We start from the raw sequence: 21698 nt of genomic DNA, 5'->3' as shown, positions 1-21698 counted from the left end.
CCTTTAGTTGAATTTGGTAGTTTAATGTAATAGAAAAAAAGTAATGTAACTATGAGGTAGGATAGTAATTTATTGAAGTGACCAAATGGAATAAATAACTCGGACTTTGATCTGAAAGAGTTCAAACGTCCAGGCTTACAGACTATACTCAGCAGGGAGTCCACAGGTGCCTCTGTGTTTGCTGTAATATCGGTTCTCAAGGTCAATGCGGGTCTCTCCAATCAGATCGTCCCCTCCCACCAGGTCGTGGTCATAGATGAACACTGACAGCAGAGACTCCTGAGGAAGTGTTGCCTGCATCTCAAAAGATCTGGAAGAAGGAGAATAGAAGAAGTCATATTTAAAATGTGAGACAATTCCTGAGAAGCTTTACCAGTTATTTACCTTCCAAAAACAGGGTTTAGCTGTTTGGGAATGTAGTTGTCTCTGTCTTTGATTTCATTTTTGCCAAGTCGTAGAACAATGTAAGGGTCCGCCTTCCCATCCGGGTCAGCTGGGTGCAGGTTAGAGGCCTGGAAAGAGAAGGGGTATCATAAAAGAACTCACAAACAAGGACTAAAACTAGTACTTTTAACGGCACTATTTGTAAATTATTCTGTTTACTTTTTTTAAAACCTTCCATTATAAAATATGCTATAGTTCAAGATGTCTACTGCTTAATGTTATTATTTCAGCTGCTCCTTTTAGAGGTCACCAAAGCGTGATCAACAGGCAAGTGTAAGAGATGTTCATGCACAGGAAGGGGAGAGTACAGTCCTCCTTTAGGTAACAAGGGACTGGGAATCAGGGATTGACCTTTTGTCTGAGTGTAAATCTTGAGGAAGACTGTGCGAGACATCCTCCCGCCCTCGCTGTGGTGTTCACAGTCGGGCTTTTGTGGTTGTCAAGTGTTGCAGTGCTTGTTTGGGCTGTAAGGACAGCCTATATTAAAGTACTGGTTGCTTACGAAAAGCTCCGTTTGAAATGTAATTAAGTGCTTTGCTACAGCTTTTAATGAGCTTGGTGCTGAATGTTATTTGGCCTCTGAATATGAGACCAGATGGGTTTAACAAATGTGGTGACAGTTTTAACGAAGGTACTTTTGTGTAATACCAGTTTCCATCACAGAGTGGTGCAGCTAGTCAATGAGCCTAAAGGAATAGAGGTCCTAATGTGATTGGTCACTTTCAAAACAGTGACACCACAGGCTCTGTGATGGACGGGTTCAGTGTTAAATGGAGTTAGGCTGCAGGAGTAACATAGGTGCTGTTTTAAACTGCATTTGTTTGAAAAATGAAGCTTTGAGAACAGAGCTGATGTGAGAGCCTGAATCTCTGGTATCACTCGCACAGCAGGCTCTCACATGTGTGATGGCTTCCTTGAAAACTCAGGCTGCTGAGTTCTCCAGGAAGTTAAATTTAATTGTGTGGCAATCAGAGATGGGCAGTCTGATTACTTTTCTCAGGTAATGTTCACTCTGTGTGGGAAGAAAACTTCCTTCTACAGAGAAAAATTAAACTTCAAATCTGAGCGAGCAGCGAGCACGCTGCCACGGGAATGTGACATTCACAGAGAAACCCCCGGACCCCCCCACTGACATGACCGCTGTTGGCAAGCCTCCACCCACCCCAATAGACAATAGATTTAAGAGCTGCTGAATGTTTGAATTGGTTTATTTTTGCTGTGTTTTACTTGCATCTATTTGAAAGAGTGTAAACACAAAAAATTATTTTTTGGAATATGCAGAAAATAGGTTTAAATGTTAGAGAATTTCTTCAAGTCAAAGACTGTTGCATATAATTACATTTTTGCTTGATGCAATGTGCATAAAGGTAAAAGATTAAAACTCATGAAACAATTTTTAAAAGGAGACTTTTTCATTGGATTACATTGCAAACGATGGATTATGCAGAAAAATAGAATTGGGCTGAAAGGTCTGTTGCTTTATTACGTATTCGGGTTGTGTATCATGTTTTTTAAAAGTAACTAAGTAACTAATTACTTTTGAAAATGAGTTATCAGTAAAGTAATGGGAATACCTTTTGGAGAAGTAATTAGTAAGTAATTACTATTTCTAAGTAACTTGACCAATACTAATAATAATTTGCTTGTCATTATGTTTTTTCTTGCATGCGACTTTTGACATAGTTAAGTCTGCAGAAGCACTTTGAGAGCGAAGGCAGACGTGTAACTACACATCCAGGAAGTGCTTTCAATCAGGTCCACACAGGAAGGAGCTAGACCAGTTTAAACCTCTAACGTTGGTGTTAGGCGATGTACTAACTGCTGTATCACGTCAGCCTCACTAAACGCTGCTCTTTTTGTTTCTCAGTACAATGGAAAACTATTCTACAACTTTCAAGTAAAACATTCCAAAGAGAACTCAGCAGAAAATTCCCATGTGAGCAGGACTCACACAGACAATGTAAACCCGTATGAGAACTTGGACTGAGCTGTTGGGAGGGATTCCTCTGTTGACTCTAAAGCTCCCAGCGTCTATTGCTTCATGCCAGTCCTCCTCCTCCTCCTCAGCGAGCTTATAGAGGCAGAATCGACCCTAAGAGACAGCATGAAGATTTATGTGTAGATATGCTAGTTGTTGAGCAGTACCAAAGTAGTACCCGCAAAGAACATTACTTAGTATCTCACCTTAAATTTTCCAACAAACCTCTCCTCATTTGATCCCTCTTCCTCACTGGCTTTCCCTCGGAACAACTCGTATGTTTTCACCCAGTCATCAAAGGACCCAAACTCTGACTCCAACTCCTTGTTGTACAGCTGCAGAGCCAAGATCAGACTCACTCAAGCTTTTCTTTCTAGCATATGGTACCCCTTTTATTCTTTGGTTGGACAGTAAAAGCATAACAGGGCCCAGTAAACCTGTACAAGAATTGTATCATCTCTGAAAAAAATTACCTTGAGTGTAGCTAATTTGGTATGAGGGCTGATGCTTGTTCCCTTTACTTTCTGTTGCCTCTTCTTCTTATCTCCATCGGACTGGCTGCTGACTGATGAAATAGACAAGGGTTATTTTCAAATGTGAAAACTAAAGGCCCAAACACAGCAGAAATCATATTGAAAATGTGACTACAGTATTTAACAGCAGGTAACAAAGTGAGCCACCGAGCTTAGTTAAGAAGTGCCATGCCCTGAGCTCAGAACTGTCCTATTCACCAGAAGCAACAGTTCAAAAGTTGTCTGTTATTTAACGACATTTGCAGTCATTCTCTTGCAGGGTTTTTCAGAAGAACTTGTCAAATCTTTCAAATGCTGCCATCTTAAATATCCAGTCATACCAATCAGATCATGCAGTGAGAGGACCACATCCAGTAACATCATAAACTAGCCAAAACACAGCTGCTAAAACCTGTCTGCAGGATCGTAGCACCAAAACCAGACAGTTCCCAGAACCTCAACTCCCAGAAAGTAAAAATGACCCTCAATGACACGGCGTTGTATCTTTTTTCAAATCTTTTTGTCTCTTTTTTTGCAGATCTTAATCCTTACCCAAAGATTCTATTCCATCGCTGAGCAAGCTGTGGTACAACAAAGCTGCAATGCACAACAGTGTGTGTGGGTCAGTGGGGAGAAAAGGGGTGATTATTTCTAAAACCAGTGCGTACCAATTGATATTTCCCAATTTCATGATATTTAGGTTATCGCAGAAAACAATACTTTGACACCAAGTCTTTGACACATTATCATTTATTTGTCTCTTTTTATGTTATTATAAAGTATCACAAAGCGATCCCGGTCTCATGGCTTAAGCTGGAATGTGAACAGTTCTCAGCTGCTGGGAGAATTTAGCTAATGCTGATACAAAGATAAGCTTCTGCCCCTGAAGCACAGGCAGTTTATGGGGCCAACCGTGTTACACTTTTGGAGCCAGAGTCTGTCCACTAGTGACTTGAGGTGGAGTTGCTGTGTTGAACTCCCACCCAGCGGACGTAACTGCAAACACAACCCCTGCCCCTGCCTGGCTGCTCCAGTTTTAATGATTTCTGCTATTGGTTTTATCGCAACTATTTTTAAAAAGGCACACAGCTTAAAATCAGTCAAAATCTGTGTCAGCAGCTTAGCTGCAGTTCACACGTTTCATTGTTTTTAATATTTTGTTTCACTTCAGCTCTTAGTATGGTATAACTTCGCTCTCTTCATGATGGCTGGCTCACGGACCAACAACATTAGGAACAAGAGCGGCCCACAGACCGACTGTAGCACATACTGCTTCAAGATGGTAGTGGACACCGAGTTGGGAAGAAAGAGGAGAAAAGAAACCTGTCAGATCACCATCCAGTTTGTCAACAATACAGGGGTGAAGATTTGGAAGTGTTAGGAATCCTGACTTTGGTCTTTGGAAGATCTTACCATGGCAGATAAACAAGCCAGAGAAGCTCTGTGGTCTCAGATGCAGGAAGCAACAAAGATGAAGACGAAGGTGCACTTTTGCATTATACATGGTTCATTAACAGTCAACAGATCTCAGTGATTCTATGAGTTTAATTTGTTTAACCTCAAATTAAAAAAATAAAAATAAATTCAGGACATTAAAAAACTACTATTTAATGCCCTAAATGAAAGTATAGAAAACATTAATTTGATGTCAACCATGAAACAAGGTATCATAACTCTGTTACCTAAACCTGGTAAAGACAAGAGCCTAACCCTCCTCTCTGAGGTTGATTTGAGAAGATGTAAGTTATTACTGGGAGATATCATGTCAAAATGCTCTCTAACTGCTCTCTAACTGCTGAGCGTTTGGTCTTGGCATGATGGAGGCACAGATGGTGGAGCAGGTGCAGGGAGCTGGAGAAACTGCTGGACTAGGCATCACGTCGAACAGAAGTGTTGGCAAACCTCACGTGGTCTGGTTCCTCGCCTGCACAGCTGCTGGGTTTTTTCCCCTCTCCTGTCCGGAAATGTGTCAGAATTGTTGTCTGAAGGTCAAAAAATGCCCAACAGATTTACTTTCCCAAGTGGACCATTTGCTATAATGGTCTACTTGTAAAATGGCGCCGGTGAGGTCGGCTGCCGTGCTGGATGCTCTGCCCTAACTTCTCCACTTTTTGCAGTTTTTCGTCACTTTTTGCTATATCTGTGATAATCTTGCATGGGCATCATGCAAAACACACAAATCCGCTACAGTAGAGACATTCTGGTTTCTATTGGTCTGCAATACGTGAACATTTCACCATGTTTAACTCCGGACCCAAACTGGCCAAAGGAGATCCTGAGAGAGAACAAAGGACGCGGCCCTAAGCGACGGCCTCGAGGTAAAAGAGCCGGCATCAGGAACAGGCTACGGGCTCGCGCACACCGCGCACCCATGCCCAGTATCCTGCTAGCCAATGTTCAATCCATCGAGAACAAGCTTGATGACCTCAAAGCCAGAATCAAGTTCCTGTCATGGATCGCTGTGTGGCAGGCAGGAGGAGGACCCAAAATGCAAAACTCACAGACACGGGGATGAACTCAAAAATTACAGCTTTAATGCTGGAGAGGCAGAACGTAGGAAATACGAAACTAAACTGGGAAAACTAAATACAAAGCTCGCCAAGAAACACAGGGAGGAACACATACAACATGAGGGAGAACGCGACTCCGAACAGAGGGAGACGCAGACAGAAATACACAGAGGGTTAACGAGGAAAGTGGGAACACACGGGGAACACACGGGGAACACAGCTGACACAGATAACCATAACGAGACAGGGCGGGGTGAACATAACACTGACGGGAGACAGGCAGAGTCAAACAGGAAGTACAGAGGTTCAAACAGGAGGAGAGAGAGCACGGGGAAAAACACAGACATAACGGGCTGAGGAAGACATGGAATAAAACACGAGGGCTCACAGTTACACAGGGGCACACAGGAGGTAACCAAATAAGGAACATCTTAACAGAAGAACCTAGGAACCAAGGCATGACTAGGGGATGAAATACAAAACATACAAAAACCGAGAATACCGGGCCCACATGGCCCGGGTCCATGACAGTTCCAGAGAGACATTCGGGACTGCAACCTCCTCTGCTTCACCGAGACTTGGCTGAACCCAGCGATACCAGACCACGCCGTGCAGCCGACGGGGTTCTTTTCGGTTTACCGCATGGACAGGACAATGGAGTAGGGGAAGAAAAGAGGTGGTGGAGTGTGTTTGATGGTGAACAACAGATGGTGCGACAGCACAAACATCTCCCCACTCACACGCTCTTGCTCGCCCAATCTGGAGCTTTTGATCGTTAAGTGTCGCCCTTTCTATCTCCCTCGGGAATTCACTGCGGTCATTGCCTGCACTGTTTACATTCCGCCCCACGCGGACTCGGACACTGCCTTATGTGAGCTACATGAGGCTCTCACACATCAACAAACACTTCACCGAGATGCCGCACTCATTGTTATGGGAGATTTTAACAGAGTGAATCTCAAACGGACATTTCACAACCTTCACCAGCACATCAACTGCCCCACCCGGGGCACGAGGACATTAGACCACTGCTACACCCCGTTCAAGAACTGTTACAAGGCTCAGCCCCTGCCGGCATTTGGAAATAGGACCATTCCGCCATCTTCCTCATGCCTGCTTACAAACAAAGGCTAAAGCAGCAACCACCAATCAGGAGGGAGGTCGCTCGCTGGACGGACCAATCGGTGGCCGCGCTGCAGGACGCACTGGATGACGCAGACTGGGACATGTTTCGGCGCAGCTCTGATGACATCAACATGTTTACGGAAGCGGTTGTGGGATTTATCGGGAAGTTTCCCAACCAGAAGCCGTGGGTGGATAAAAACATCCGCGACGCTCTGAGATCACGCACCGATGCCTACAATGAAGGGCTTGTCTCCGGTAATATGGACCTATACAAGGCTGCGTCCTACAACGTGCGCAGCGCGGTCCGAAAGGCAAAGCGGAGCTACGGGGAAAAATTAGAGTCACAGCTACGACAGTGCGACTCTAGGAGCCTGTGGAAAGGACTGCGGACTATAACGGACTATAAACGACCAGCTTCTTCAATGATTCAATTCAATTCAATTCAATTTTATTTATATAGCGCCAAATCACAACAAAAGTCGCCTCAAGGCGCTTCACAGAGAAAAACCCAACAATCATATGACCCCCTATGAGCAAGCACTTTGGCGACAGTGGGAAGGAAAAACTCCCTTTTAACAGGAAGAAACCTCCGGCAGAACCAGGCTCAGGGAGGGGCGGCCATCTGCTGCGACCGGTTGGGGTGAGAGAAGGAAGACAGGATAAAGACATGCTGTGGAAGAGAGACAGAGGTTAATAACAGATATGATTCAATGCAGAGAGGTCTATTAATACAATGATGAATGCCGATGCTTCACTGGCTGATGAGCTGAACACGTTTTATGCTCGCTTCGACGCCGCAGCATTTAAAACAACAAACGGCTGCGCGCGCTCGGAGTGCACCAATGAAGAAAATGCATTCGTCATCACAGAGCATGCCGTGAGGAACACCTTCAGGAGGGTGAACACCAGGAAGGCAGCAGGACCAGATGCAATCCCTGGCCGGGTCCTTAGAGCCTGCGCTGACCAGCTAGCACCGGTGTTCACAGAGATCTTCAACCTCTCCCTGGCCCAAGCTGCGGTTCCCACGTGCTTCAAACAGTCCATCATTGTTCCTGTTCCAAAGAAACAACAGCCCGCTTGCCACAATGACTACCGTCCAGTAGCACTGACTTCAATTGTGATGAAGTGTTTTGAAAGACTGATGAGAGATCACATCACTTCTTCACTTCCTGCCACCATCGACTCACTTCAGTTTGCTTACCGGACTAATCGTTCCACAGACAATGCCATAGCTCACCTGCTCCACACATCCCTGAGTCACCTGGACACTGGCAGAGGGAATTATGTTAGGATGCTGTTCGTGGACTACAGTTCAGCATTCAACACAATAATTCCCTCTAAGCTTTTCACCAAGTTGACGGATCTAGGACTCAGCTCATCACTGTGTCAGTGGATCCTCAACTTCCTCACAGACAGACCCCAATCAGTGAGGGTAGGAAAACAAGTCTCCCCCTCCATCTCACTCAGCACTGGAGTGCCTCAGGGCTGTGTTTTAAGCCCCCTGCTGTACTCACTGTACACTTATGACTGTGTAGCCACATCCGACACCACCTCCATCGTCAAGTTTGCTGACGACACTGCTGTTGTGGGCCTGATCTCCGACAACATCGAGACGGCCTACCTGGAGGACATTAGGAACCTGGAGACCTGGTGCCAGGAGAATAACCTCCTCCTAAACATCAGCAAGACTAAGGAGCTGATTGTGGACTTCACTACAAAGCAGGCGAGGAATTACAAACCCCTCATCATCAGTGGCACGCCAGTGGAGAGAGTGGACAGTTTCCGATACCTGGGTGTCCACATCACTCAGGACCTGTCATGGTCCTGCCACATCAACAACCTGGTTAAGAAAGCCCGTCAGCGTCTCTTCTTCCTCAGAAGACTTAGAGACTTCCATCTGCCACTGAAGGTGCTCAAGAACTTCTACTCCTGCACCATCGAGAGCGTCCTGACGTCAAACATCTGCACCTGGTTTGGGAACAGCACCAAGCAGGACAGACGAGATCTGCAAAGGGTGGTGCGCTCGGCAGAACGCATCATTCAATCAGAGCTCCCTGACCTGCTGTCCATCTACACCAAGCGGTGCAAGTCCAAAGCTAGGAAGATTATGATGGACCTCTCCCATCCCAACAATGGACTCTTCTCACTGTTGAGGTCTGGGAAGCGCCTCCGCTCCCTTAAGGCCAAAACAGAGAGAATGAGGAGGAGCTTCTTCCCCCAGGCTATTCGGGGCCTGAACCAGGTGTAGGACTGGACTCTCCCAAACACGTCACTATAAGACTGGACTCTCACACACGTCACCACACGCACCACCACACATTTCCTATAATCCTATAATTCCTATAATTTATAATCCTTATCTTTATAATCTCTTCTGCTATTTGCACATTCTTTACTGTAAATTCCTAAGTTAATTTGTAAATTTTTGTAGTAAACTGTAAATTGTAAATATTGTAAAACTTTTCTTCTGTCATTTAATGGTCGGGCATTGTACAGCTACAAGCATTTCACCCCCATGTCATACTGTGTATGGTTGTGTGTGTGTGACAAATAAAATTTGAATTTGAATTTGAATTTGATAGTCATATTTTGTTAGAACTTTTAGGATTTTTGAGGCATTACAAATTTAAATTGAGATTAAACTGGAAACGGAGTAACCAGGCTACATAAAGAGTTCCACGACTCCACCTCAAGTCCCCACTGTGCAGACTCCAAAAATGCAACATGGTAGCACCTAGAAACTGAAAATGTTGGCTTCAATTTTGTGTTCTCATTTTTTATATATGGTCCAGACACTTAAGATGGTGGGTCAAAAATACTTTTTCTCACAATCAAATCACAAGAAGAATGACTGAGAGTGGTTAGAGGCTATTTTCTGCACATTATTCAGTTCACACAAGGCACATTTCTGAAATTGTTCCTCGTCTATTGTAGGGTAAAGATCCTACAACACTCCAGGGAAAACCTGAACACTCAGACGATCAACTATGAGCAAGTACTTAGCAACGATGGAGAAACTCCTTTTCAACAGGAAGGAAGCACTGATAGAACTTTGGGAGGGGCAGCTCTGTTCTGCGACCGGTTGGGATGAGGGGAAAGAGAAGACAGCAGAGGGAGGCAGGACAAAAGGCACACTATGGGAGAGAGACAGTTTAATAATTACTAATATCGATGTAAACGTCCAGAAGTTGTCTGTAAACATGTGCAAAGTGAAAAGAGTGATCAGACCCCAACTATAAGCTTTTTATGCAAAATCTGGATACCATTATCCTGAATCCAAACTGGGAGAGAGGAGAGGTATCTTATAAGATTGAGTTTTTACCCAATTTGATAATTTCAGATTTTTCAATTTTCCCAAATTTTGTAAACTGTGTCACTCACACCTTGCAAAATAGGGAGCCGGTCCTCTAATACTGACCCTTGACCCTGAACAAAACACAAGCAGCTGCTCAAAAAGCACTGATCATATGTACCTTTGGAGACCTCAGAAAATGGAGAGTTGTCCCGTCGTTTGATCTGGAACATAATCAGGGAAGCATATGTTCACATCACATTTTAAAATTACTTAAATAATTGTTTGATCTTTTTAGACAACAGCCCAGCAATCTTAGATACCTCTCTCTCTACTGAGGCGTAGTATTTGGACCACCAGTCGATGACACTCTCAGCTGATTCATCTGCGATAGTCCGCTTCCTGCGTTTGGTGGAACGACTACGGGTGGACTTTGCCTTGCTCTCCTGGATTTAAAACATGTATACATATTTGAAAAATGTATAGAGAGCAGTTTATGTGACTGACAGAAACATTTTTTATTGTGTGAACTAACTATCATCTTCTTCTTCCTGGCTTCTTGCTTAGGAATGGGTGGAGCAGGTGGTGGAGCGGGTGGTAGGGGTTCATCCTCTACAGTGATCCGGAAATCTTGGTTAGCCACTGCTACAGCCGAACTAGTCTCTGGAGAATCCTGTGACCGTCCTGGTGGACAAGAGGCAGCTTTTAGGATGCTGTCATGTGAACCTACTATTGGAAATATCCTCAAAAGAAAATCTTTGTGGAAGGAGGGAATCGGACAAACGGCACATGGACACATCAGGTAATTCAGTCTGTCTAGGTTGACCAAAAAGGGTATTTCTATTACGTGAACCACAGTCTAATTGTCCTTTAATTAAATATGAATTAAGTAATTATTCATTAAGCAAGTTGTTAATCTAGCACAATGCGTGCTTTGTACAAGAATGGTCAGTTCTACAGGAAAATGTAGTGGCTGCTTTTGACCCTCTACAGCCATCAGTGGAAATAATTGCATTGTTGTTGTTGTTGTTTTTACCTCTTTATAGTCATTTTGTGGTTCATTTGTATTCTTTATGTACTTTTGTGTCAGGTGATCTTTTCCAAAGTCTCAGCAAAATACCATCCTCTGCAAGACTGCCACTGTTCTCCATAATGCATATGGATCATAACTAGTTGAATTAATATGCATGTCATAACCAATAATTATGTAATGAACAAATACACACACTAGCATTACCCTCAGCACTGTGTGGCTCTACTGTCATGGCAGGTCCAGGGGTGCTGATGTCTTTGGGTGGTTTGTGTGTCTGTATGGGTGCAGGAAGGGCTGGAAGTGGAATCGGTTTGAAAGCTTTGAGGTTGTTGATGATGTGGTTCCCAACAAGCGTACTGCGACCAAAAGCACGCCAGTCAACAACCGTGATACTGAGCGGAGGATGGAGATGTTCATTTTCTGGTAACTCCTACAGAACAGTAACAGAGTGCAGGTTTTTAAGTTGTACACAGTTACACGGTTGTGTTTTTCACAAATTCAGTCGATGCAGAAATAGGTCAGTATTTCCTCATCATAGCTGATTCAATTTACAGACCACCAAGTCACACCACCTGTCACCTCAAGACACTTTATATTGGTAAATACCCTTCAACAATAGAGAGAAAACCCAACAGTCCTGTCGTGCTCTCTGGCTCCAGGTTTTGAGATTTGAGGTTTCTTCTGTATTTTAGACCATTGTGGTTCTTTACTATGTGCTGTTGAAATTTAACCTTGTGTTTATGTGCTTGCTCATAGGGAGTCATTTGTTGGGGTTTTCACTCTATTGTGTAGTTTCTTTCCTTACAATAAAAGTGCCTTGATGGGATTATTGTTATATACATAACATAAATAAAACTGAATTGAATTCCTTGTATTTGTGCCTTTAACTTTAATTTGCTGACGTCGACTGAGAAAATTGTCAGGCGGTGGAAGGAATACTTCGAGGACCTCCTTAATCCCACTGACACGTCTTCCGAGGAGGAAGCAGAGTCTGGGGATGAGGGGAATGACCCGCCAATTTCCGGGGGCGAGGTCACTGAGCCAGTTAAACAACTCCTTGGTGGCAGAGCCCCTGGTGTTGATGAGGTCCGCCCCGAGTTCCTGAAGGCTCTGGATGTTGTAGGGCTGTCCTGGTTGACACGCCTCTGCAATGTTGCGTGGAGATCAGGGGCAGTACCTGTGGACTGGCAGACCGGGATGGTGGTCCCCATCTTTAAGAAGGGGGTCCCCCTTCTTAAAGATGGGGACCACCATCTACAGGGGGATCACACTGCTCAGCCTCCCTGGGAAAGTCTATGCCAGGGTGCTGGAAAGGAGAGTTCGTCCGCTAGTCGAACCTCGGATACAGGAGGAACAATGCGGTTTTCGTCCTGGTCGCGGAACACTGGACCAGCTCTTTATCCTCTCGAGGATACTTGAGGGTGCATGGGAGTTTGCCCAACCAGTCTACATGTGTTTTGTGGACTTGGAGAAGGCATTCGACTGTGTCCCTCGGGGTGTCCTGTGGGAGGTGTTGTGGGAGTATGGGGTATCTGGCCCATTGCTACGGGCCATTCGATCCCTATACAACTGTTGCAAGAGCTTGGTTCGCATTGCCGGCAATAAGTCGGACTCGTTCCCGGTGGGTGATGGGCTCCGCCAGGGCTGCCCTTTGTCTCCGGTTCTGTTCATAATTTTTATGGACAGGATTTCTAGGCGCAGCCAAGTGGCGGAGGGCTTTCGCTTTGGTGGCCTCAGAATCTCATCTCTGATTTTTGCAGATGATGTGGTTCTGTTGGCTTCATCGGGTGAGGGCCTCCAGCTCGCACTGGAACGGTTCGCAGCCGAGTGTGAAGCAGCGGGAATGAGGATCAGCACCTCCAAATCTGAGGCCATGGTTCTCAGCCGGAAAAGGGTGGAGTGCCCACTCCAGGTCAGGGATGAGTTCCTGCCCCAAGTGGAGGAGTTCAAGTATCTCGGGGTCTTGTTCGCGAGTGATGGGAGAAGGGAGATCGACAGACGGATTGGGGCTGCAGCTGCAGTAATGCAGACGCTGCACCGGTCCGTCGTGGTGAAGAGGGAGCTGAGTGTAAAAGCGAAGCTCTCAATTTACCGGGCCCCCTTTCCCTGGCGGGTCGCGGAGTATGGGGGTGCCTACTGGGGTCAGCGGGGGAGCTGGCCCCAGGGAGGGGTCACCTGCCCTCCCTTCCTTCCCTCCCCATCTCCAGCTGCCTCCCTCCTCCCGCTCCACCACAACCACCCACACATGCAGGGCCTTGGAGTAGGGGTATGTCACCAGGGTGCAGAGGAGGCTACCCCCCCCCCCCCTGTCCCCTTCTGGCTGCCTCTGCCTCAATTTTATCCCACAACTTAGACATTCACATTACTCACACTCTCATTACACATACATATAGGATCTTGGGGGTGGGCACGATGCACGGAATCCAAATTACCATCAGGGTGTACACCTCACCCCTGGCATCGTTGCCCACCTCTCAATTTTAAATACACGTAGACATTGAGGGCTAGCAGGAGGGACTATGCGCTCACCTGCTGCTCTCTGGCAGGTAGCTCCATGCCCTCCTGGGTTTTAAATGCACCTTAGAACACACATGCATCAACACTACAATGAGCGGGTGGAGGGAGGTTTGGAGTCTTCTCTCACCCCCGTTCTCTGCGGCCTGCTGGAGCGGGGGGGCTAGGAGGAGGAGTTGGCTGTCCGACTGCGGTCTGGAGTGTGGGGCCTCCCTGCTGCTGCGGAGTCGGGGCGGTCTGCCTCCCCCCACCGCAGGGAAAAGGGTAACACCACCTGGGTCTGGGTGCAGTTCCCCCCTCCAGGGGCAAGGGTACCTAGACCCGGTTTGTAGAGTACGCTTGGGGAGTGTGATCGTGTGTACAGCGTCTCTTTATGTCTGTCTCCACGTTGGTTGAGTGTGGAGTAAGTGCATATGAGAGCATGAGGGTGGGAATGTCTGTGTGTGCCTGTATGTCTGTGTCTATATGTCAGGTTGGGTGTCAGACGCCACCTCTCTGGGGACACCTCAGGCGCTCCAAGGTTTGGAGGCCTATCTCCACCCACCACCACTTCCCCTGCCAGTGGCGGACTCCCTCAGGTGTCGGTGCGTTGGTGGTTCTTTGTGTCTGGGGGTGGGCGTCCGGGTACACACCGGCTCACTCCTTGGCGGCCGCTTATCGGGGCCTGGAGCCTGGGGCTCGCTCGGGCCACTTCGGAGGTGGGGTGCCCCCGGCCTCTCGGCCTGGGGCTCGGTCACTCAGGCACGGCTGGCTGCCGGCGGAGCTCACGGGCGCGTCACTGCAACTCCCCCTGGCTTCTGCTCCGCGGCTGCTGAGTGAGCCCTCATCTGGGACTCTCCTCAGCTCTTTCTGGGACAGTGGCGCGGCTGCCCCTCTGTTGGTCTTCCTTGGTCTCTTGTGTTCTGGGGGCCTCTGGATGTCTGGAGTTTTGATCTCCTCCATACCTGCTTCATGCCCTGGAGGACGGGGCTGTGGCTCCCCCACACTCCCTAGCAGATCGTTACATGGAGAAACCTGTGGAATGCAAGCATGCTGATCCACACAGGTATGCACACAGGTGTACACACGGGTCTTCACAGACGCGGACTACAGCTTTCTTGGCTGCTGCCTCAAAGCACATTGTGCGCTGTCTATCTTGCGTGCTGCACAATATCGTTTATTACTTAGCATCTACTGATATCTACTGCTAGCTAGTCTATTGTGATGGTGCCGTGTTTTTTATTATGTTGCTCTTTGTTGTTTGCTTTCTCTTCTGTTTTTTTTCTCCATACAGGTGACCCAGGTGTTTGTTTTTTTGTTGTTGTTTGTTTGTTTTTTTTTCTTTCTTCCCCCCCTTCTCACCGTCTCTTCTCCCCTTTGGTTTTCTTTCTCTCCCTCTCTTTCTTTCATTCTTTCTCCCTGTCCTATCCCCCAGTCATGTCTGTCCCGTTTGTAGCAACTGAAAATAAAATAAATTCATAATTATAATAAAGGTCAATCAAATGGACCAATATGGCAAGGCCATGATGATCCACTTGGTAAAATAAATCCGCTTGGCATCTTTCTTGGCCTTAAGACAACAATTCTGATGGCTAAAGATCCAAACGGGACACAAAAAATAAAAAAAAAATAAAAATTTTACCGGTCGATCTACGTCCCTACCCTCACCTATGGCCACGAGCTGTGGGTAGTGACCGAAAGAACGAGATCGCGGATACAAGCGGCAGAAATGAGCTTCCTCTGAAGGGTGGCTGGCCTCTCCCTTAGAGATAGGGTGAGAAGTTCGGCCATCCGGGAGGGGCTCAGAGTAGAGTCGCTGCTGCTCCACATCGAAAGGAGCCAGCTGAGGTGGTTCGGACATCTGACAAGGATGCCTCCTGGGCGCCTCCTGGGTGAGGTGTTCCAGGCATGTCCCACCGGGAGGAGGCCCCGGGGCAGACCCAGGACACGCTGGAGAGATTATATCTCTCGGCTGGCCTGGGAACGCCTTGGTATTCCCCCGGATAAGCTGGAGGAGGTGGCTGGGGAGGAGGAGTCCTGGGCTTCTCTGCTTAGGCTGCTGCCCCCGCGACCCGGCCTCGGATAAAGCGGATGAAGATGGATGGATGGATGGATGTGCCTTTAACTCCTTGCTTAGTTGACAACAGGTTTGTTCAGCCTCTTTTGGATTCTGCTCCTCCAACGTCATCTCGTATCTTCTCTTTCTGAGCTACTTCAGCGTTAACCCTGAGTTTTCTGTACGAAAGGTTTCTAATAGTGTCTACTGTCTTTGTTTCCCTAATGAGCATCAGTAATAAATAAATAATATAGATTTTTAGACCCATCTTTATTGTGGCTGTGGTGTTCGTGGTCAGAGTTACATTACATAAAGCAGGGGTGGGCAACTCCAGGCCTCGAGTGCCGGTGTCCTGCAGGATTTAGACATTACCCTGGGTCAACACACCTGAATCAAATGATTAGTTATTTAAGAAACACAAGTATTTGTACTTCTTCTTAAGTACACTATGGCTTTAATTTTGCCCCCTCTGTTAATCAGTGAAGCCATGAGACATGAGCCTGAGACATGTCTTAGGTTTTAGAGATCTTAAACATTAGATTTTAGTTTTGGGAGGATGAGACATTTTTAGTGTAGTAAGCAGACTGTGTCTGGAAAAATGAAGCGATTATGAACAGATCCAGACAGCATGAGCTGGGAAATAAACTCTGGGCCTGATCCAATCTGAATCTGTCTAATTTGTTTTTTCTAAAAACACAACAATAAAAAGAAAACTCTTTAGAATAGAGGCTCCAAATTTAATCCTATTACTAAAAAATCTTATAATAATATTATTTTTAGTATTATTGTTATTATTAGCTATGTATGTGGCTACATTAAGGGCTACATATACAGCAGGGCATATTAGTCATACAGCCACATCATGTGGAAATAATCACAGATACCTGAGAACGTACGGTTACTCTGTAACCTTGGTTCACTGAGTAACAGAGGCTTCACTCCTACATATTCCATGTGTATGGGATAAGTGCAGATCAAATGATCACCGGTTTCAGGTCGCACAGCTGTTTTATAGGTAAGCTGTGGGCGTGGCCAGGCCAGCCAGAGTGTCTTAAAGAAGTATCCACATGCCAGGACCCAGGGGGGGTCCTACCCCATACATACGGAATATGTAACAGGGTGGAGGGATCTCGATATAACAGAGAATATGTTTAACCCTCTCAGGCTCAAATTAAACTTTTTGTTGCTAATACACAACCAAGTCCTGAAGTGGTACTTCTGAGTAAAAAAACACTCATACATTATGTATGTGGGGTAATCAGGTTGTTAGTTTTTAACTACTGCTTCGAGAGGGTTAATAAGAACATGTGGGTGTCTGCGGAAAACAAGTTGATTTCCATTTTGTATGAAATCTTGAATTTGTCCTGATGCAGTGAATGTGGAAAGTCTTGTGATTTCTAGGATGTTAGAATTTCAAAAAGCTGCAGCTATAAAACTTGAAAATGATCATGGATTCACTTGAAGACAGCTTGAACATGAATATATGACGGTTGATAACGGCTTGGTTGTTATGTTCTTAGATATGGGTAAATGTTCCTATGTATCAGTGTATATTGTCAGGCAGGCAGGATTGGACCTAAACGCTGAACTCGTAAACGGAAAACAAAACTTTATTAACAGAGAGGCAAAGGGCAATACGAAACTATACTGGGACAAACTAAAACTAACTCACAAGGAGGCACGGGTAAACCACGGGGAAATGCACACAACACCGAGGGACGACGCGACTCAGAACAGAGGGAGATTCTGACATAAATACACAGAAGGTAATGAGGGATGTGGGAACACACGGCGAGCACAGCTGAGGACAATTACGCACAACGAGACAGGAAGGACACGGAACTGAAAATACTGACCCAGTACGTGGACCTTAAACGTAGCACAGGAAGAACACAGAGATGCAGAGAGAGAGGGCACAGAGATAACGGCTGGGGAAACATGGAATAAAACACGAGGGGAAACAAGGCGCAGGAACTCAGAGCTATATGAACACAGATACACAGAGGAAGATACAGGAGCAAAGACACGGGGAGATCTAACAACCAAAAGCTAAACATATCCACCGAGGGACAAGGACTGTAAACTGACAAGGTGGACTCAATACAAAATGACAAAACACAAGAAAAACCGCTGGGTCATAAGACCCAGGATCGTGCCATATGTGTCGCATTTCCCTTTTAGTTTTTGCAAGACTTTAAAGACTTTAAAGGGTCTTGTGCTAAATAAAGAAATGTTGTGGAATTCTGTGATAGAAATTAAAAGTAGCCGTGAGATCGAGTAGAACTAAGACTGAAAGTCTCAATGACTGCATGACAGGTCCTGAGATGGTTACGTATCACAAGTACAGTCAGTTGATTATTAAGTATTAATTCAGTTATATATTTTGTCCAAATATTTTGGAAAAAAAAGTTTATAACTACGACTACATTATTTGTTCTTGAGTAGTCGAGTGATTTTAGTACATTTCAGAGAAAAATGCCAGTCTCTAAAGAGCTGTTGATGGTTACTAAATGAAATAACTTTTTTACCAAATTGTGTTCTGATTTTAGAAAAAATGTTACAGAAAAAGTGTTTGCATGGTACAGGTGTGCACTCGAGACTTGGCTCCAAAACTTGGACCATGTGTCCTCTTTGTGAACGGAAATAACACGACTTGCTTCGAAATGAAGAATGAATCTGTCAGAAGTTAATTCTCCAGGATTCGGTAGAGGTCACAAACTTGACCTTCCAGCTGAGCTACTTTCTGACTGTGGCATTGGTAGCAGCACTTGGGTCTCACCTGTGTTTACTGTGAAGGTAGTAATGCACGTTAAGTAATTACAGAGTTATTTAAAAAAATAAAGTAAGCAGTGAGTAAAACAATATGATATTAAATGGACAGCAGTCAACCAGATCATGTTGTGTAGTAATGACGTCAAACAGTTTTGTATCTTGTGCTATATTTGCTGATATAAACTGAGATACTATAACCCACACTACACTGTACTGTTTAAAATGGATCGAATTCCTAATTAGTTTACTGAATAATACTGAAAGTCTGAACTTCAATCACATCTTGATTATTTGAAAATCATTGATGCAAAATGAAAATCAGTAGCAGCCCTGGGTAATGGCTGGGCTCCAGTTTTAAAATGTTAGAGATCTGTTTGTCTTACCAGCTCGATGGCATCAACGAGTGTGGTGAAGTTTGGGTTGGACTTGTACTTCTGAATAACAGAAGAGCGTAACGTCTTACCAGCACACTCTATAATGACCTAGAGAAAGGCAGATATTAAGTATTAATATCTGGCAGATATTAATTAAGCATATTGTGATCCTGGACACCAGCATATCAGGTCCTAGAGAGAACACAGGTACATTGTAAAGATTGTGTTTGTACCTGTGGCCTATCCACAGACAGAAGTTGGACTTTCTTCAGTTCCCTCAGACCCCAGAATAATACCTATTGAAAAAATACAGTTTTTATATATTTATTTGGGGGGGTGAGAAAAAAGATAGGGTTACTAGTCTCAAATCCAGACACGTGCACACATTCATGTACTCAAACCTCTAGTCTGTAGGTGCTGAGGACAGGCCTGATATATGCAGGAACTGTGTAGATGCCTCCATCTTGTTCCTCTAAGTCTGGCAGACTCTGCTGTTCAGAGTGTGAGATCTACACAATCATAATAAGTCAGGAGTCACTCATGCAATATTATGATGGAGCATGTATGGTTATTTAAAAGACTGACCTGCAGCAATTCAAATGCAGCCAGCAATTCTCCCCCTGGCTGGCTGCCACAGTGCAGAGCGTTGTACTGGAGAGTTGGAGGTGTGTAGGGAGCAGAGGACAGACAGACCTCGGGCACTGCCACTGTGGCACCCAGATACTCAGCCTTTCCCTGCACACACCAGAGTGAGCTCAGAGAGGGGAGAGTCAGGCAGGAACATAGCTAAAAATAATAGTTCAAATAACTTGATTGAGTCTTTTATTTGAATTAGGGATTACCAATGCGTCGTCATCATACACCTCTATGAGGATATGTGGTGGCTCTCGCTGGATATACTGCAAATCTCCACTCAGCAGCAGATGGCTCATTGGCAAACACTGATTCCATGTAGGACTGAGAGTCTGACTGATAATCTGACAACACAGTATCACCAAGCAAATCAGACTTGGACACAACCAGCTTGAAAGCAAACAAAAGCAGCAAATTCTGGAAGTCCAGGAAGGTCCAACTTGGACCTTCCTGGAACAGAACTGCTTTTCCAGCATATCCTCAAATGTTGAATCAGACTGGGGTACTTGAATTTGACATTTACAATTTGGCAGGGCACATTAACCTACCGAACGAAGCCAACCAGGACATATTGCTGCCATGAAGGAGTATTTATGGCTACATAGTCCCATACACATCTGTAAAGCACTGTGTGTCCATTTTAAACTTTTAACCGTCTGACCACCATTTGGACATATTATAATGAACCATGTTATCATCTATTACCTAATTATCATCTTTCCACAAATGGAAACACATGTTATAAACAGACAAAATATACTGCTCAAAAATATTAAAGGAATACTTTTTAATCAGTCTCTAGATGCAAACAGCAAATGCCTCTGGGGCTTCATGGTGCCAAATCTGGGACGCTCTACCAATTGCTCTTAGAACTGAAGAAGCTTCTCGGATGACAGGTGAACATCTTCAAGAAACTTAAAGAAGTCTGGTCGCTTTTCTTTCCAAGCTCTTTAGATCGCCACGACCTGCATGATTGAGAACCTTTACAGAACTGTTGCATCGTTTTGATTTCCTTTTATTACTTTGGTGTTTGGGGTCTTTGAAATCAGCCCTCTGTAGGTCGTGGCATCTTGCTGTTACTAACACATTACTCAGTGCATATTAGTGTAGATACCACATTATTTTTCCCTGCGGAGATCTTTTTTCTAAGTGTTCCTTTAATTTTTTTTACACACACACACACACACACACACACACACACACACACACACACTTACATTGGTGGTTTGACTGTGTGACAGAAAGGTGACTCGAGCAAAGGGATCTGACAAGCCAGTGTTGTCAGCAGCGATCAGGCCACGAGCCTGATACATGTGGCACCTCAACTGGAACTGATGCTGCTCTGCAGACACACAGACACAGCTGGAAATGTAAAACCTTAAGGATGAACTGCCTGGTCCAGAACAAAACTGAAAGTTTGTTAAAAAGTTATTGTTAGGGTTTACTACAGGTGCAATGTCAACGTTGTCTCTAAATGGTGGGTACACATAAATTGCTGTAGTTGAATTATTTCCATGTGTATTACAAGAGTTTTGCTTTCAGAAGGAAACATTTAATTCAATGCAGTTGAGTTGTCATGATCATGCATTCCTCCTGGTACTCCTGCCATCTCTCCCTCGGCTCTCTCTTTTCTCTCTGTGTATGTGCGTGTATGCGATAACCACACCACATCTTCCAGGGGCACGATCCCCCTGGGTCTCCTCCCTCTGACCAGTGACACACCTGCAGTAATCAACTCACCTGTTCCTCATCTGACGTTCCTTTAAATACAGAGGACGTTCTTTCAGCCATCGCTTGAGCGTTAAACCAACTGCAGTAGATACTCACCTCCAATCTGTAAGTCTGTTTACCTATTTCCATGTTCCCTTTTCCTCATCCATCCTTTCTTCTGTCCAGGAGACTGATATGTTTGTCTCGTGGACGGTTCTGTTCAGAGGAGAGGATCCCGTTTCACGGTCCTGTTTGAAGACGGAGGATAAATCTACCGGACTATTGTAAATAGAGACTGTGGATTTTTCCCCTTTTGATAGACACTGTAAATAGTACCTGCACTTCACTGTAAATAAATTCGCTGAACTGGCATCCTGGGTCTCGCTTTTGAGTCCGTCTGCTCAAAGGTTATGACAGAGTGCTTGGACTCCGTTCAGCACTCTCTTGTCCAACAGGAAGCTCAGCTGGTGAGCGTTTTCCAAGCCCTGCTCAACGACGTGCTAAGACACTACCTCAATAGGTTTGTTTTCATTTATTTAAATGACATTCTGATTTTTCCCAAATCTCTTTCTTTACACGAGTCACATATCCGTTTGGTGCTGCAGCATCTCCTAGATAACCTATCTGTGGAGGGAGAGAAAGTTTCACGTTGACTCCGTCTCCTTTTTAAGCTACATTGTTGAGAAAGGACAAATTAGGGCTGACCCAGCAAAGATCCAGACGATAAATGATTGTCTCACACCAACAACCATCGATATCGTGTCGG

The 21698-nt window shown here is 45.2% G+C and overlaps 1 protein-coding gene across 4 annotated transcripts in view; it reads right to left on the bottom strand.

The window, feature by feature from the left end:
• The window catches only part of fer1l6 (fer-1 like family member 6), a 59714-nt gene that overhangs the window by 4770 nt on the left and 33246 nt on the right, over positions 1-21698 (bottom strand). For 3 of the 4 annotated variants that reach the window (XR_015125283.1, XM_086265566.1, XM_086265569.1), the window contains exons 21-36: positions 20440-20564; positions 19432-19566; positions 19175-19324; positions 18991-19098; positions 18823-18885; positions 18599-18697; positions 11099-11324; positions 10397-10545; positions 10185-10307; positions 10043-10085; positions 3487-3531; positions 2896-2987; positions 2629-2757; positions 2396-2536; positions 385-512; positions 140-310 (exon numbers count right to left, since the gene is read on the bottom strand). Coding sequence is in view for 3 of the 4 variants with exons in the window: in XM_086265566.1 (XP_086121692.1) it covers positions 140-310; positions 385-512; positions 2396-2536; positions 2629-2757; positions 2896-2987; positions 3487-3531; positions 10043-10085; positions 10185-10307; positions 10397-10545; positions 11099-11324; positions 18599-18697; positions 18823-18885; positions 18991-19098; positions 19175-19324; positions 19432-19566; positions 20440-20564 (1927 nt within the window). In the remaining variant the exon portion in view is untranslated. The remainder of the gene's footprint in view (positions 1-139; positions 311-384; positions 513-2395; positions 2537-2628; positions 2758-2895; positions 2988-3486; positions 3532-10042; positions 10086-10184; positions 10308-10396; positions 10546-11098; positions 11325-18598; positions 18698-18822; positions 18886-18990; positions 19099-19174; positions 19325-19431; positions 19567-20439; positions 20565-21698) is intronic. The other variant, XM_086265567.1, reaches the window with a different exon arrangement.

Source organism: Aulonocara sp. 'chitande type north' Nkhata Bay, linkage group LG16 (assembly GCF_057382095.1).
Source record: "Aulonocara sp. 'chitande type north' Nkhata Bay isolate Kocher_YH1m ecotype deep benthic linkage group LG16, A_spYH_male_GT1.1, whole genome shotgun sequence".
Taxonomy (NCBI): domain Eukaryota; kingdom Metazoa; phylum Chordata; class Actinopteri; order Cichliformes; family Cichlidae; genus Aulonocara; species Aulonocara sp. 'chitande type north' Nkhata Bay.
This window is presented reverse-complemented; position numbering and strand designations above follow the sequence as displayed.